This window comes from Manihot esculenta, chromosome 11 (assembly GCF_001659605.2).
Source record: "Manihot esculenta cultivar AM560-2 chromosome 11, M.esculenta_v8, whole genome shotgun sequence".
NCBI classification, from domain to species: Eukaryota; Viridiplantae; Streptophyta; class Magnoliopsida; order Malpighiales; family Euphorbiaceae; genus Manihot; species Manihot esculenta.
In genome coordinates, this window is record NC_035171.2 from 14,911,491 (window position 1) to 14,925,198 (window position 13,708).

Genomic DNA, 13,708 nt, shown 5'->3' on the forward strand with positions numbered 1-13,708 from the left:
AAGAAAATAAATCAATGGCTGAAACAGCGCCCCAGGAAGAATTGCTGTGTACAAGAAACTCTGCCCTCAAAATATTCTCAAATTCTCAATGCCCGTCTTCTTCTAAATCCAGGTCCTTTTATAGCTATTCATAACCCTTCTTTCTATGTGACCCGGTCCACATGTCATCATCTTCGAATTCTTCTCTAACTTTATAGCTTCCCCCCTGCTCTATCGGTAACAAACTGCTTCCTGCACCTCCCATTCTGTTAGAGCTCTTTTTTCCCCTTCTAAGTAAACTTTGAATGTGCTCGGTCCAGGCCTTTTATCACCATCCTTATCACTCAAAATGCATTTCTGCTTTTCCCCGTCCGTTCAGAACTTTCAAGCTGAACTACAAGACTCTTTAATGTTTCAGATACTTGACCAGTAAATGTTTTTTCTTTTTTAAATAACATGGCAATCTCTAGCTATAGTCTCTTTGACACCCTAGCCTCTCTTATTCCTACTTCATAGTTTTTACCTTCAGCATTATGCATTAGTCCCTTCCCTCCTAGTTGGCCCATCAATCACTAGACTACTTTGCAAAAGAAGCAAGCACAATACTGAACTGAGGCTAAATCTCATATAATTCAATTGTATAGAAGAGATGGCATAATTGAAGGGTTTTCTCACTTACCGATAAAAAATTGTATCATTTTCAAAATTACAAACGAAAAATCCCATGAAATTTGCAAGGCTACAAAAATCACTGAAATTTAACGGTTTATTCAGCAAACCGGAAAGTTTCAAGAAGATGTACATGTATTTCCAAGGTAAGTGAACCTATAAAGCCAGATCCCAACAATAACAAGAAAGCTACATATTACCAGAGACACAGAGAGCATGAAATAGTTAGCACAAGGGACAATGAAAATTAGATAAGCTTGAAGGGGAGAGGCCAAGGGGTGGACCTGGGAACCTCAACTTTGTCCTTAATGCGTTCAATCTTCTTGTCCTTCTTGGGCCTCGAGTTTCCATACGATCCCTTGAATCTCTTCCCTCTCTTTGTTCTCTTATCCCCTCTCCCGCACAGGATCGGCGCCGGCTTCACCTCTAACCCAACTCTTGTTGCCATTGATGCCGACTGAGCCGCCATTACCCGCCTCGCCATAGCGCCGCACCACTGCATCATCGTCGCCATTACTCTCTTTCACACACAAGCGAGCTGAGTGAAAGGCGAGAGAGAGGGACTGGAGGCTCCAGTTATTTCCTAAGGGGTGTCCACATAATGGACCGGGTCGGATTAAGATGACGGATACCAATATGGACTTGTGGAAGGCTCAATTTGAGAGCAGTCGTTTTTTGAACAAATTATTATTTAATGTTTATGGTATAAAAAAAAATTATTCTTTTTATTTTAAAATATATATTAAAATATACCTTAAATTTAAAAAAATTTACTAGTCATTTTTAGTAGTTAAATTTTGAAAAAAAACTAATAAATAAATATGTTTTTATAAAATAAAAGAATAATTAATGAATTTTAATTAAATACGAGTTAATTTTTGGATTTATGGCATTTGTATTCTCCTTCGACATACTTGATTTGTGTTGTAAAAGCTTGATGTCAGGAGATTAAACACAAATGGTCTATTCTCCAAAATTTATTTTATTTTATTTTGTAAGAAAAAAATTTAAATAAATTTTAATAAAATCATATCATTCTATTTAAAATAAAAACTTTCTAAGTTAAAAAAATAAAAATTTTCATTTTAAATAAAAAATTGATAAAAATGAATTAAATTAAATTTTTTATTCTAAATAAAAAAAATAAAACTTTGTAAGTTAAAAAAATAAGAAAAAAGTCATTTATTTTATAAATTACTCATAATATTTAATTATAGTATTATTATATTAACATGTTTAAAATAATTAAAAAGTTTTATTATTAAATTTATTTTTATACGTCTAATCAAAATATAATACTAATTTTATAATAATAAAATTATATGCTATCAATAATTTTTTATTTAAATTTTAATAACAAAATATATTAAAAATAATAAAAAGTTTTATTATTATAAAAAATAAAATATAAATAATATTATTAAATTAATATAATGTAAATATATTATTATAACATGTTAATAATTAAAAATTTTTTAATTTCACGCTAGGCGAAAAATATCAATCGACATGTTAAAAAAAAAATTGTCATTTTTATAAAAAATGTCTACAAACATGTTAAAGTGGAGTCTAACCGCCATGTAAGCAGTTGATATATTAAAAATAATAAAAAAATTATGAATCACTTTTATAAAAAGCTATATGCGCCAGAGGTGGAAGTTTAACCGCCACGTGGGCAGTCAAATATCAAATCAACAAATTTTTTCCCTAAATCAGCAAATATTTTTTCTCTTTAATTCTAAATTGGCAAAAAAACTCATTTTCTCCATTAATTTTATCTCTAATTGAAGTTATGTTTTTACTAGTTCTTTGATGCTAATATAAAAGATCTTGTCAACCAAAACAAAACATAGTATTATAGGCATAGGTGTGGCCAGAGCCCTGACTTTAGACTGAACAATTCTAGTTTTAATTTCAGTTTTAATTTTATTTAAATTTAATATGATTTGGGATGAAATTTTTAATATTTTTTTATAAGTGAAAATTTTAATTTTGGTATGTCACTGGACAAACCAATCGAAATTGGTTCATCTTTTACTGATTCAGTTCCACAGGAGCCAGCCAAGGAGTTGCATTTTCAGTTTCAACATCCCCATGTGAAAGACAATCCTCTCATGAGAGGGCATGCATATGCAGCAACTGCATATGAGACTCGGCAACCATGCAGAATTCAGACCCAGTCTGAAGCTTGCTATCTATATTTTATATTGTTACGCATTTACAGAAGTAATCTCTTTAACAATTCAGGTTATTTTCTAATTTTAGCTGATTAATAAGTACAATAAGCAACCAAATTGCATATGAACTATGTTAGTTAAAGAGTTGCGGCAAGGGGTGAAAGCAGTGGATAAAGGAAACCAGATTCTACAAGCTAGAACGTAGGAAATCAACGTTCACAGTTCAGGCTGGATGGCAATGTTAGTAATACAACTGAAAGCCCAGGAAAAGCCAAACCAGGCCCAAAGAAGTTAAGCCTATTACAAAAGAAAGAGTAGAAGGATGAAAAGCTTGGTAAAAGAACAGAGGAAGATAGGGGAGAAGTCTCTACTCAAAAACATGTTGGAGAAACGAAAGCAAATTATAGATGTAATTACATGATGCCCAATACAAGCATCAATGATTGATATATCACTCATTTCATATTTTGGCTGTAGCTGGGAGATAGACAATCGGCTAGTTCGGAAGGAGGTCTCCTTAGTTGCTTCTTCTTGTCTGGTTCTAGCATAAAAGAGCACCACTAGGCAACGCTCAAAACCAAGAAGCAACAAAGAAAGAAATTACAATGGATGCATGCTAGCAGAAGTGAAATTGATGGAACCTCTGAGTTGTCAACTAAAGAATAGATAAAGCTCGAGTGTTTTGGGCATAAATCCCAGCACTGAATTTATAAACAAGAACTTTACTCGAGAAGAACTTGTAAGAGCCACAGACAATGACATTCAGCTGCAAGTGGATTAGCATGAAATGTGCACAGCGTCCTATGCAGTAGCAATCTCCATAAATAAGAAAGTGTGACCTATAACATTTAACATTAAAACTGGACAATTCTCAGTATGACCATGCAAAATCAAAGATTCATTAATCTCAATTTATTCATGAAATCATCATATATCAAACAAACGACAGCAAATAAAACAGGCGTAAGCAAAGCACAACCTTGTTTGCCATAAAAGAAAATATATATTGTTTTCATATATTTTGGGTTAATTTATGCCTGCCAAGTGCAGGGGCACCGCAACACATCCCCATGTTTTACCACAAGGCGCCGAGAGGCTAAAAGCTGGAAATCCCAAAATTGTGGTCAACAAAACACGTCTAAATGATAGAAGCCCCTCGAAGAAAACATGTGCTATGCAATGAGACCAACCCGTGTTGAAAATTTACATCATTTCTTCTTCAACTTGCCAAGTATGCACCAATCCATACGGGTCATCATTTGACTGATTCAAGTAACTCATAGGTCAAATTGTAACTCTTAAGTTTGAAGGTATGTCCATTTCTCGTGCCACACTGTTAACCTCACCGAGACAATAAATAAGACAATGATACCCCACAAAACATGATTTCAGAATCTTGCTATCTGGATTTTTTCTCAAAAGAGACGACCCATTTTACAAAATTTTCATTCCCCACAGTATACAATCAGGCCACCGAATGAAGGGCCTACACAAGATCAGAAGTCGGTAAAAAGAATGCAAGCCAATTCAAAAAAGCCACGAACCAAACATGAATATGCTGCTATTCAGTTGGGCTATGCACTAACTCAACTCTGTAACACGCATATACTGAAAAAATTATACGCATGGACAAAAAAACAAAAAAAAAAAGGAGCATTGAACAAAAAACTCTTTAAAAAAATAAAAGAAAAAAGTTATACTGAAGGAACAAATGAAAAAGAGGGAACAAGATAACGAAATTACAAAAGGGTTGGATTTATTTGGTTTCCCAGTCCCCTCTTTTCAGCAGAAGATGCAAAAGAATGTCCTGCATCTTCAATCTTTTGCTCTTAAGAACAACATAGATATCAAAATGGCAATTAACAAAGGAAAAATAAATAAACACAAAGTTAAACAAGACGACCTCTAGCACACAACCAACCATGGATGGTAAAAAAAGTTGGTGGGGATATGGCTTATTAATTAATCTCAAGCACAGCAATAGGACCACTGCTCCTCATCACCGCCAGCAGAATCAGCAGCATCCTCGTTGCAATAGTAGAAACCACCATTATTCAAAGCAGTCAATGAACATGAAGCCACCAGATAAGGCATGTTGTGGAAGAAACGAGCTAAGCTGCTAGCTAAAGCAGTATTGCCCATACCATGATCACTGTCGTTGCCATCGTCACTGTCTTCATCATGGTGGCAGAATTCTTCAGCACGGTGCTTGAGGGTCTCAAACATAAGTTCAGGCTCGTGCTGCATAACCCGGAGGACATCACTACAAGACGGGCCCGGCACAGCGCGAGTCACCGCAAAGCTATGGGGTCCATCACTCTGCGACACCCGAACAACGCTGGGGCCACCGAACAGGTTGTGAACTCCACCAAGCGCCTCCTCGTAAGCCCCGCCCAAAAACATCCCCAAGTAGTACCGCCCACCGCCTTCTAATTCATGCAGCGGCAGGCTAGACTCGCCTCCGATGAATTTGTCAATCTTCCCATCACTGTCACAGGTTAAATCAGACAAAATTCCCCTCACTGCAGGCCTCTGGTCTAGTCGATGAATTGGAACGATAGGAAATAACTGCCCAATCCCCCAGAAATCAGGAATTGACGTGAAAACTGATAGATTCACATGGTAAGTGCGAGTTGGCTCAGATAATCCAATTGCTTTACCTACCAATTCACAAAAGCCATCAACAGCAGCTAATTGTTCCATACCAATACTACCTTCTTTGAACTGATCAACACATCTTTGTTTCAATTGCTCAGCATAGAGCAAACAGGTTTCATACTCGCCTCTCACCACTGCTGCTGATAAATTTCTGTAATCCGAAAGAGCATCCTCTGTAAGCCCCTCCATAAAATACTGAAACCCTGCATTAGTCATCGATGCAGCACTAGATACGCTTGCAGAGACGGCCTCAAATATCAAGATGGAGTGATGAGAAACTATAGCCCGGCCACTCTCGCTGCAAAGCACCGGGTGCTTAATATTCTTGCGGTCGCAAACAAACTTAACAGCTTGGACAACAGCTAAAGAATACTCTTCAAGCCCGTAAGCCACGGAGAGATCTGAATTACCAGATTTGGATCCATCGTAATCGATACCCAACCCACCACCAATATCGAGTACTTGCATGTGGGCACCGAGACGGACTAATTCGCAGTAGATCTGCGCGGCCTCACCTACACCATCAGCTAGTAAGGCAGTAGAGGGAATCTGAGATCCAATATGGAAATGTAGCAGCTGGAGACAATCAAGCATGGATGTTTCCTCAAGCTTCTTCACAACCCGTAAAATCTGGGTCGTTGTTAAACCAAATTTTCCTTTCTCGCCAGAAGTGGACCCGAAATGGCCCGAATGTTTGGTCCTCAGTTTGGCTCGCACTCCAATCACTGGCCTAACAGACATTTTCTTGCTCAATGCCAGAACCAAATCCAGTTCTTCTTCTTGTTCAAGCACAATCACAGTGTTCAAAGCGAGTTTTCTAGCAAGCAATGCTAGGGAAATGTACTCTCCATCCTTGAAACCATTGCAAACAAGGAGAGCTTTCGGATTTCCCTTGCACAAGCAGCTCATTGCCAAGAGGAGCTCCGGTTTAGACCCGGCCTCCAACCCAAACCGGAATGGAGATCCGAATCTCACGATATCCTCAACAACAAAACGGTCCTGGTTACATTTCACCGGATAAACACCTTGATAATGAGCCTCATAGCCCTGAGAGTGGATTGCAAAATTGAAAGCTGATTGCAGAGACTCAAGCCGGTTCTTGAGCACATCAGGCAAGCGAACAATTAGGGGCAGCTGCAAGCCAAGTCCGCCCGTGGATTTCGGATCCGAAACTTTCCTCACAATCTTCAACAGATCGATTTCCTGGTGAGGCAGGGTGTCGGTTCCATAAGGACGAACGGCGATGTTGCCGGAGGAGTTGACAGAAAAGTACGGAGCACCCCAAGCGTCGATCTTGTAGAGTGCAGATGAGAGGGAAGATGACCAATGAGAAGGAGAGCTTTCGATGGAGGCAGTGGCGGTAGTGGTTGGTGCCGGAGGTACGCCGGAAAATTGGACCGGCGACGGAAGGGAGCCATCCCCGGCATGAAAAGCGTAGCCGGGAGGCGCAACGGCAGCATCTACGCAGCAAGCCAGGGCCGGCATCGTCTTCCGCGACGATCTGTTAAAAAGTTAAGGTTAGGATAATGATTTTCTTCTCAGTTTGTGAAGGTGGGGGCTTTAAAACCCGCCGAGGCCGAGGCCCCGGCTACCCCCTCAAAAGAAGCAGTAGAGGATCTATTGAGACCGGACCAACCCCCTCTCTTTACCCTACTCGTCTCTCTGATCCCCACTCCGACCACTCAGAAGAATTTTAACCCAAAACAACAACTCTAAATCCAACACCGGGAACTGGAAATCAAGCAGATTCTATGCACCGAAATAACCCCACACCAGATCTAAGAGATGAAAGACACCCGTGTAACAGAGAAAGAGACAGAGGATTTTCCCGGAAAGGGAATGAAAATGAGGGAAACCAGCGTAAACGGTGGAAAAAAGGACAACGATTAAAGAGAGCGAATTAGAGTTTGGTGTTATCGTCGGAGAAGACGACCAGCAAAGGCGGAACTTGGCGAGGTTTGCATGAATGGCGAGGGTGCATTATATAGGGGAAGATGAGGGAGGCTAGTTGGGCTAGTGGGCCCTATTTTGGGCCTGTGCAAATTTTCAATTTCTCGTGTTTTTAATTTTTTTTTTTCTTCATTATATTTGGAGCGTGAGATTCCTTTGCTTGAGAACGATTAATCAGCGTCGAGTTGCCGCGTGGCTCTGCGGCGTGTGGGACCCAAATAATACTCTGTTGAAGTATTTCTCACCCGAGGCTTGCTCGCTCCAGTTACAGCCTCGAATAAACGAGAAAATAGGGGTTAGGTTTAAATATCGTAATGAGAATATCGTGTGATATTTTTTAAAGGAAACTAGCAGGAAGCTTCATCGTGGCTTGGATTGCTATAAACGGACGTGATTTTGCCACGTTGAAATTTAGTTAGTTGCGGCTGCCGTATTTGGCTTTCAGATTCTGCTGCCGCTGTGCTATGGTTTACAGGTGGGCTCCAATTGGCATTTTTCTTAAAAATAAAATTAAAAATTAAAAAAAAGAGAGCACCGTTTTTCATAGGAAAAAATCTCCACGTGGATATCACGTGCCCCCTTCCGTCGGCGAGTCCATGGGTCAAAAACAATGCATGTCCGTTAATCTTGCTTACGTGTAAATGATTGTCATTAATTAACTAATTAAAATTCATGACAACGTCGTTTTTATTTAAAAAACATAGCCAAGGATAAGATGGTAGGCTGTCGAGTGATATAGCTAAGAGCTTAAGGATTTATTTCAAACGATTTATATATAAAAAAATATATTTATTTATTGAAAGTGAAATTTTTTAAATTAAAAAATCTATTATTTTATTTTAAATAAAATTTTTATTTCAAATAGAAAATAAGTAACTAATATTTTTATAATTTATAATTATTCATATTATGATTTAACAATTATATAAAATGATTTTAACTTTGAATTAATAAAATATCCTATTTTAGATATAGTAATATATTGCTCACAATATCTCCCCATATATTTTACCTCTCAACAACTTAGATATACTAAACTGTCGGTTTAGGAAAAATGTTTAAAACAATTTTTAATTATTTTTTAAATTTAAATCTAGATTATTGTTTATTATTTTTATTTTAATTTAATTTAAAATTTATTTAAATTAATTTAATTTAATAATTAAAAATATATATAACTCATTTGATATATTTGAGTCAAAATTTCTAATTTCCTATTTAAAAAGAAAGGTTTAAATTTAAAATTTTATAATTTTTAAGACAAGTTTGATAAAATCAAATTTTATTGATGGAAACAATTTTTCATTATATTATTTTCTAACATTATTTTATTAACCAAAATTTCTAAAATAATTTATAATACTAAATAAATTACTGAAAATATTTTATTTCCTATCTTCTATAAAAATATATTTATTATTTTATTTGTTCTAAGTTATAAGCCACTTTTATTTTTGATATATTAATTTATTGATTGATTTTTAATATATCTATATATAATATATTTTGAAAAATTAAATTTATTAGTTCTAATAATTACAGAGCAATATGAATGAAGAATATATTAAAAAATTAAAATGAAATTTATTATTTTTAATTATATTTACTATAATAAATAAATTTATTTTTATGAGATGAATGGAGTTATTTTTCTAATTTAATTCTTATAAATAAACAATGTGAAATAAGTTTTTCGCTAGGAAAATATTTTTAGAAAGAAAATATATTTTTATTTTAAAACATTTTTTACATATAAATTAATATTTTCCAAGAAAAGGAGCAAAATGCAGGTGTCGCACTATGACACCAAAAAATAGATTTGAGCATGAAAAGTTAGGGTACTTGCCTTGTTCGAAACATAAAAATCATTTTTTTTTTTTTTATCAAATAAAAGTTTTAAGAAAAATCCCAACTAATGTAATGGGGACGAGCGAATGAAAATATCACGATAAGAAGAATTACGAAAGCGGTGAGGTAATAGTAAAAGCGCGGCGCTGATCCTTATCTCCGAGAGAATCTCCAACTTTGACGCTTCATTTTTGGTTTTAAAAAATAAAATAAAAAAGAAAAAGTAAGGCATTAGTTTGACAAGTTAACCCCTCTGACGAGCAGCTCATAGTTGACGCGCGCCCCGCACGTAAACCAACAACCAACCCTTTGGATAAGAGCACACCAATTGCAAAATGTCCTGCAAGCACCTTTCCATTTAAATTTAATTCCTCTTTTATTATTATTTTATCAATTTTTCCTATTAACAATTCAGATCTTAGATCGAATATAAGAGGAAAACTTATTGACACGGATTAATTGATTTGATTTAGTTCATTTTTTCTGAATATGATTATTTGAGTTCAACAAAAAAGAATGAATTTTATTTTATTTTTTGAAATAAAAATTTTTATTTTTTATTTCAAAAATTTTCACTTACCAAATAAAGAAGAATATATTTTATTTAAATATAAAATATATGGTAGGATTTCTCTCTTTTAAATGTGGATAAAACATACCTTTTTATTTTCATCTACTGCATATAAAATCTAAGTAAAATATAGTCATAAATTTATGCTTTCTTTCATTTTGCATATTTAAGTCATGCATGAATTTTATGTAAAATTATTTACACAAAAAATCTAAATTTAATATTTTTAATATAATTTATTTCATTGTTTATTAAATTATATTTTATAAAAAAATTACTTCATAAATATATTTAGCCTCTTATTTACAGAAAATAATTTATATTTAAAAAATATTTTAAGTAAAAATACTTATGACTATTTAAATCATCTTAGAAAAATTGAGTTATATGATTTCACGATTTAGAATAATTAGAGAAGAGTTTTCTATTAGAAAAATATTATGAATATTTAAATTTAAGGGAAAAAGTTTACTATCAAAAAGTATTTTCTTAAAATTTGTATTAAAATTTCTAATATAAAATAATATTTATGTGAAATTAAAAATATTTGTACTAATTGTTATTTCTTAATACACCCTTTAATTAAATTGTTACAATATTAAATTTTTATTAAAATTAATATATTTCAGTTTTTTTAATATGTGTTTGATAAGAATGTATTAAAAAGATGATGAATAAAGTAAAATAAATAAAAATAAATAATTATAACGGGAAGGAGGATATTTTTAAAAAGTGAGCGATTGAGTAATCATTACATAATTTAAAATGCACAGGTGTTTGGAGTAGAACAGAAGTTTGACTTGGTTCAATGTCACCAAGTCAGAGGTCTTTTACAAAATCCACCAAGTCACCTATGCCCTAAATCCTGTAAAGGAACACCTTGTTTGAATACAGTAGTAAAATAAGGGGAAAAACAATTAACTCAATACTTGGTTTATATTTTTTAAAACTTATATTAAAATATTTTTTTAAAATATTTATTAATTAATTTTCCAATTAAATATAGTTAAATATCCTACAAAATTTTAAAATTCTCAAATGAAAAAATAAAATTCGATTCAAATTAAAATAATTAATCAAATTTAAAATTTTATTTTAATTTAATTTAATTTTACTTTTTTAATTTAATTTAATTTAATTTTAATTTTCGATTCCACTCAATTTGTCCACTACTACTAGACTAAATTGTAGTTATTTTTAGATAATTTGATAAGAATATGTATATCATCTTTGAAGTTTATTTTAATGAAATGTTTGTTTTTTTCAATGTTAAATTTATTATTTTTTTAAAAAAATTAAAATTAAAATATTTAAATATTAAAATTAAAAAATAAAGGTTAAAATTAAAAGTTCATCAAATCAAAATAATTTAATTTAATTAGATCTGATAGTCTCTATAATTCGATTTGATTTCTATAAATTTTTAAAATTTAATTAATTTAATTTGTTTTCAAACTAAATTGATTGAATGCGTATTTTAATAAATATTTTTTATAAAACTAAAAAATTATTTATTTATTTATTTATATTATGAAAATTAAATAGTAAATACTTACTAATTAAAATTTTGACTTTATTTTTTTTCTGAAAATCTAAATTTTTTAGGATGGAAAAAGAGTAAAAAGTGAAAAATAGAGGAAGGAAATAAAAATAGTGAAAAAACTCTTCTCTTTCTTTTCTATTTTTTGGATGCCATAAAGGAAATTCAAAGATAAATAATTTTTATTCATTAAAAATCGTGATAAGTAAATTTTAAAAATAATTTTTTAAATATTTAAATTTTTAAAAGATATTATTTTAAATACCTAAACTCTTAAAAAATTTTATTTTTAAATATAACTTTTAAAGTATGAATTTAAAAAATTACTTTTAAACATAGTCTTAAAATTATAGATTTAACTATAAATTTAAGAATTACTTTTTAATATAATTGTAGAATAATAAATTTAACAAAATTATATTTAAAAGTAATATTTTTTTAAAAATTTGAGTTTATTAGATTACTATTAAAATTGAAGTGTTTAATAGGTAAAAATATTAAAATATAAATGTGAAAATATATGTTTAATCAATTTTTTTAATAATAAAATATCTATTTTACCTTTTATACTTATAACTAAAATAAATAGTTATGAAAATAAAAAATAATTGTATTATCTTTCCATCAACTTTCTATTTATATAATACTATTTTTGGATATAAAAAAAAATAAAGAGAAAAAAATTAAAAGAAAAACAATTAGAGAGAAACATAAATTTTTATTAATGTGTTGGGATACATAGAGTAAAATATAAGAGAAAAAGTTAATTTTTAAATATTAAAATTACAATTTTAATCCAATATATTTGAAAACATATGATAGATATAGACATATTTATAATTTAAAATTTTTCATTCTCACTTCCCCTCTAATTTAGAGAGGATATAGAAATATATTTTCCTCTCTTTCAAAAAAATTAATAAAAAATAAATTATTTTCCTTTTAAATTTTTTCCCCTACTTTTTTTTTCTTTATTAAATATGATATAAAAAGAAAGTAAATAATAATTTTTAAAATTTTTTTATTCTTATTCTAAACTCTTCCCATCCAAACATAACATAACATAAAATAAAGAGTAGAGGGGTGAAATAGAGAAAAGGTGAAGAATCTAGAAAAAAGAGTGCCCACCCTAAGCGCCTAAACCTGCTCTAGCGTTGGCCTATCCACGACGGTCTCTGGATAGGTATGAAATATTATTTTATTTTACAGATTCTCTTATAGTAGCCGTTGGACTCAGCCCTTTGCTTAGGTGGGCCCTCTTTTCTTGCGTGGGCACGCCTCCAATGGGTCCCATTTGAATCGTTAACTCCGGAATAAAAGCTTGTCAGGTCCCAATTCCCAACAGCTAACCAAATAACATTGGCTCTTCGATTTCTCCCCACCTATCACTGCTTGCCACCTCAGAAACCAAAAACAATATCACATTCTCTTCTTTTTCTTTCGCCGAAACATGTTTTTAATCAAAATACCAAAACGCCCTCCTCCACAATTTTATTTGCTTTTCAAATTTTGTCAATAATAATAAATTATTTAAAAAATATAAATATTTACACTCATTTATATTTATATACAATTCTTTAAATTTGCAAATAAAATTAAATATTTTTAATTTAATATAATTATAGTGAAAATAATTAAATTAAATCAGAAAACTTAACGATATACTATAAAACAATCCTTAAATTTTATATTAACAAAACATATTTGATGTAAAATTTATATTGAGAATAAATATATTTTATATTTGCCGTACATAATAATAAATACATTATATATAATAAATATTTATCATAAATAAATACCGATTTATATAAATATTATATATAAATTTTATAAATTAACAGCAACCAAGAACCAAGACATGTGGCCTCTGGCTTGGCTAATGCATGTGATAATGACAACTCTGCAAAGTTGAAAACAAATAAATTTATAATTTAATTTTTGAATATTATTATTATTAACAAGTCTGTATCTATAAAAATCTATTAAAACGTTCTTATATTTTATTTTTATTAACGAAATAGTCATTTTGTTCACTTAAAAAAAATTAAAATTTAATTTTATTCTCAAATAAAACTCTTTATTTAGTTCTTAGATATTATTATTATTAATAAGTTAGTCCTTACATTTTTAAAAATCTATTAAAATATTTTTATCTTTTTTCATACTTATTAAAACGTTCTTATCATTTCTTTCCGTCAATGAAATAGTCCCTATCTTTTTTTATATTTATTAAAACGTTATTATCGTTTCTTCCCGTCAACGAAATAGTCCGTTCTTATTGTTTTTTTCCGTCAACGAAATCTTACCTCCCTA

At 31.2% G+C, this 13,708-nt stretch overlaps 2 protein-coding genes across 2 annotated transcripts; both read right to left on the reverse strand.

Annotated features, from left to right (window-relative positions):
• Nucleotides 1-634: 634 nt before the first annotated feature.
• LOC110626047 (30S ribosomal protein S31, mitochondrial) lies at nt 635-1,252 on the reverse strand. The gene has a single exon (XM_021771782.2). The coding sequence runs from the start codon at nt 1,160-1,162 to the stop codon at nt 896-898; it is 267 nt and encodes an 88-aa protein (XP_021627474.1). The 5' UTR covers nt 1,163-1,252; the 3' UTR covers nt 635-895.
• A 3,229-nt stretch (nt 1,253-4,481) lies between these two features.
• Nucleotides 4,482-7,448, reverse strand: LOC110627135 (arginine decarboxylase). Its single transcript, XM_021773382.1, has one exon. The coding sequence runs from the start codon at nt 6,966-6,968 to the stop codon at nt 4,794-4,796; it is 2,175 nt and encodes a 724-aa protein (XP_021629074.1). The 5' UTR covers nt 6,969-7,448; the 3' UTR covers nt 4,482-4,793.
• Nucleotides 7,449-13,708: the final 6,260 nt, after the last annotated feature.

Excerpts from the sequence above, each read along its gene's own strand:
- LOC110627135 (XM_021773382.1), bottom strand. The coding sequence starts at position 6,968 with ATGCCGGCCCTGGCTTGCTGCGTAGATGCTGCCGTTGCGCCTCCCGGC.
- LOC110626047 (XM_021771782.2), bottom strand. The coding sequence starts at position 1,162 with ATGGCGACGATGATGCAGTGGTGCGGCGCTATGGCGAGGCGGGTAATG.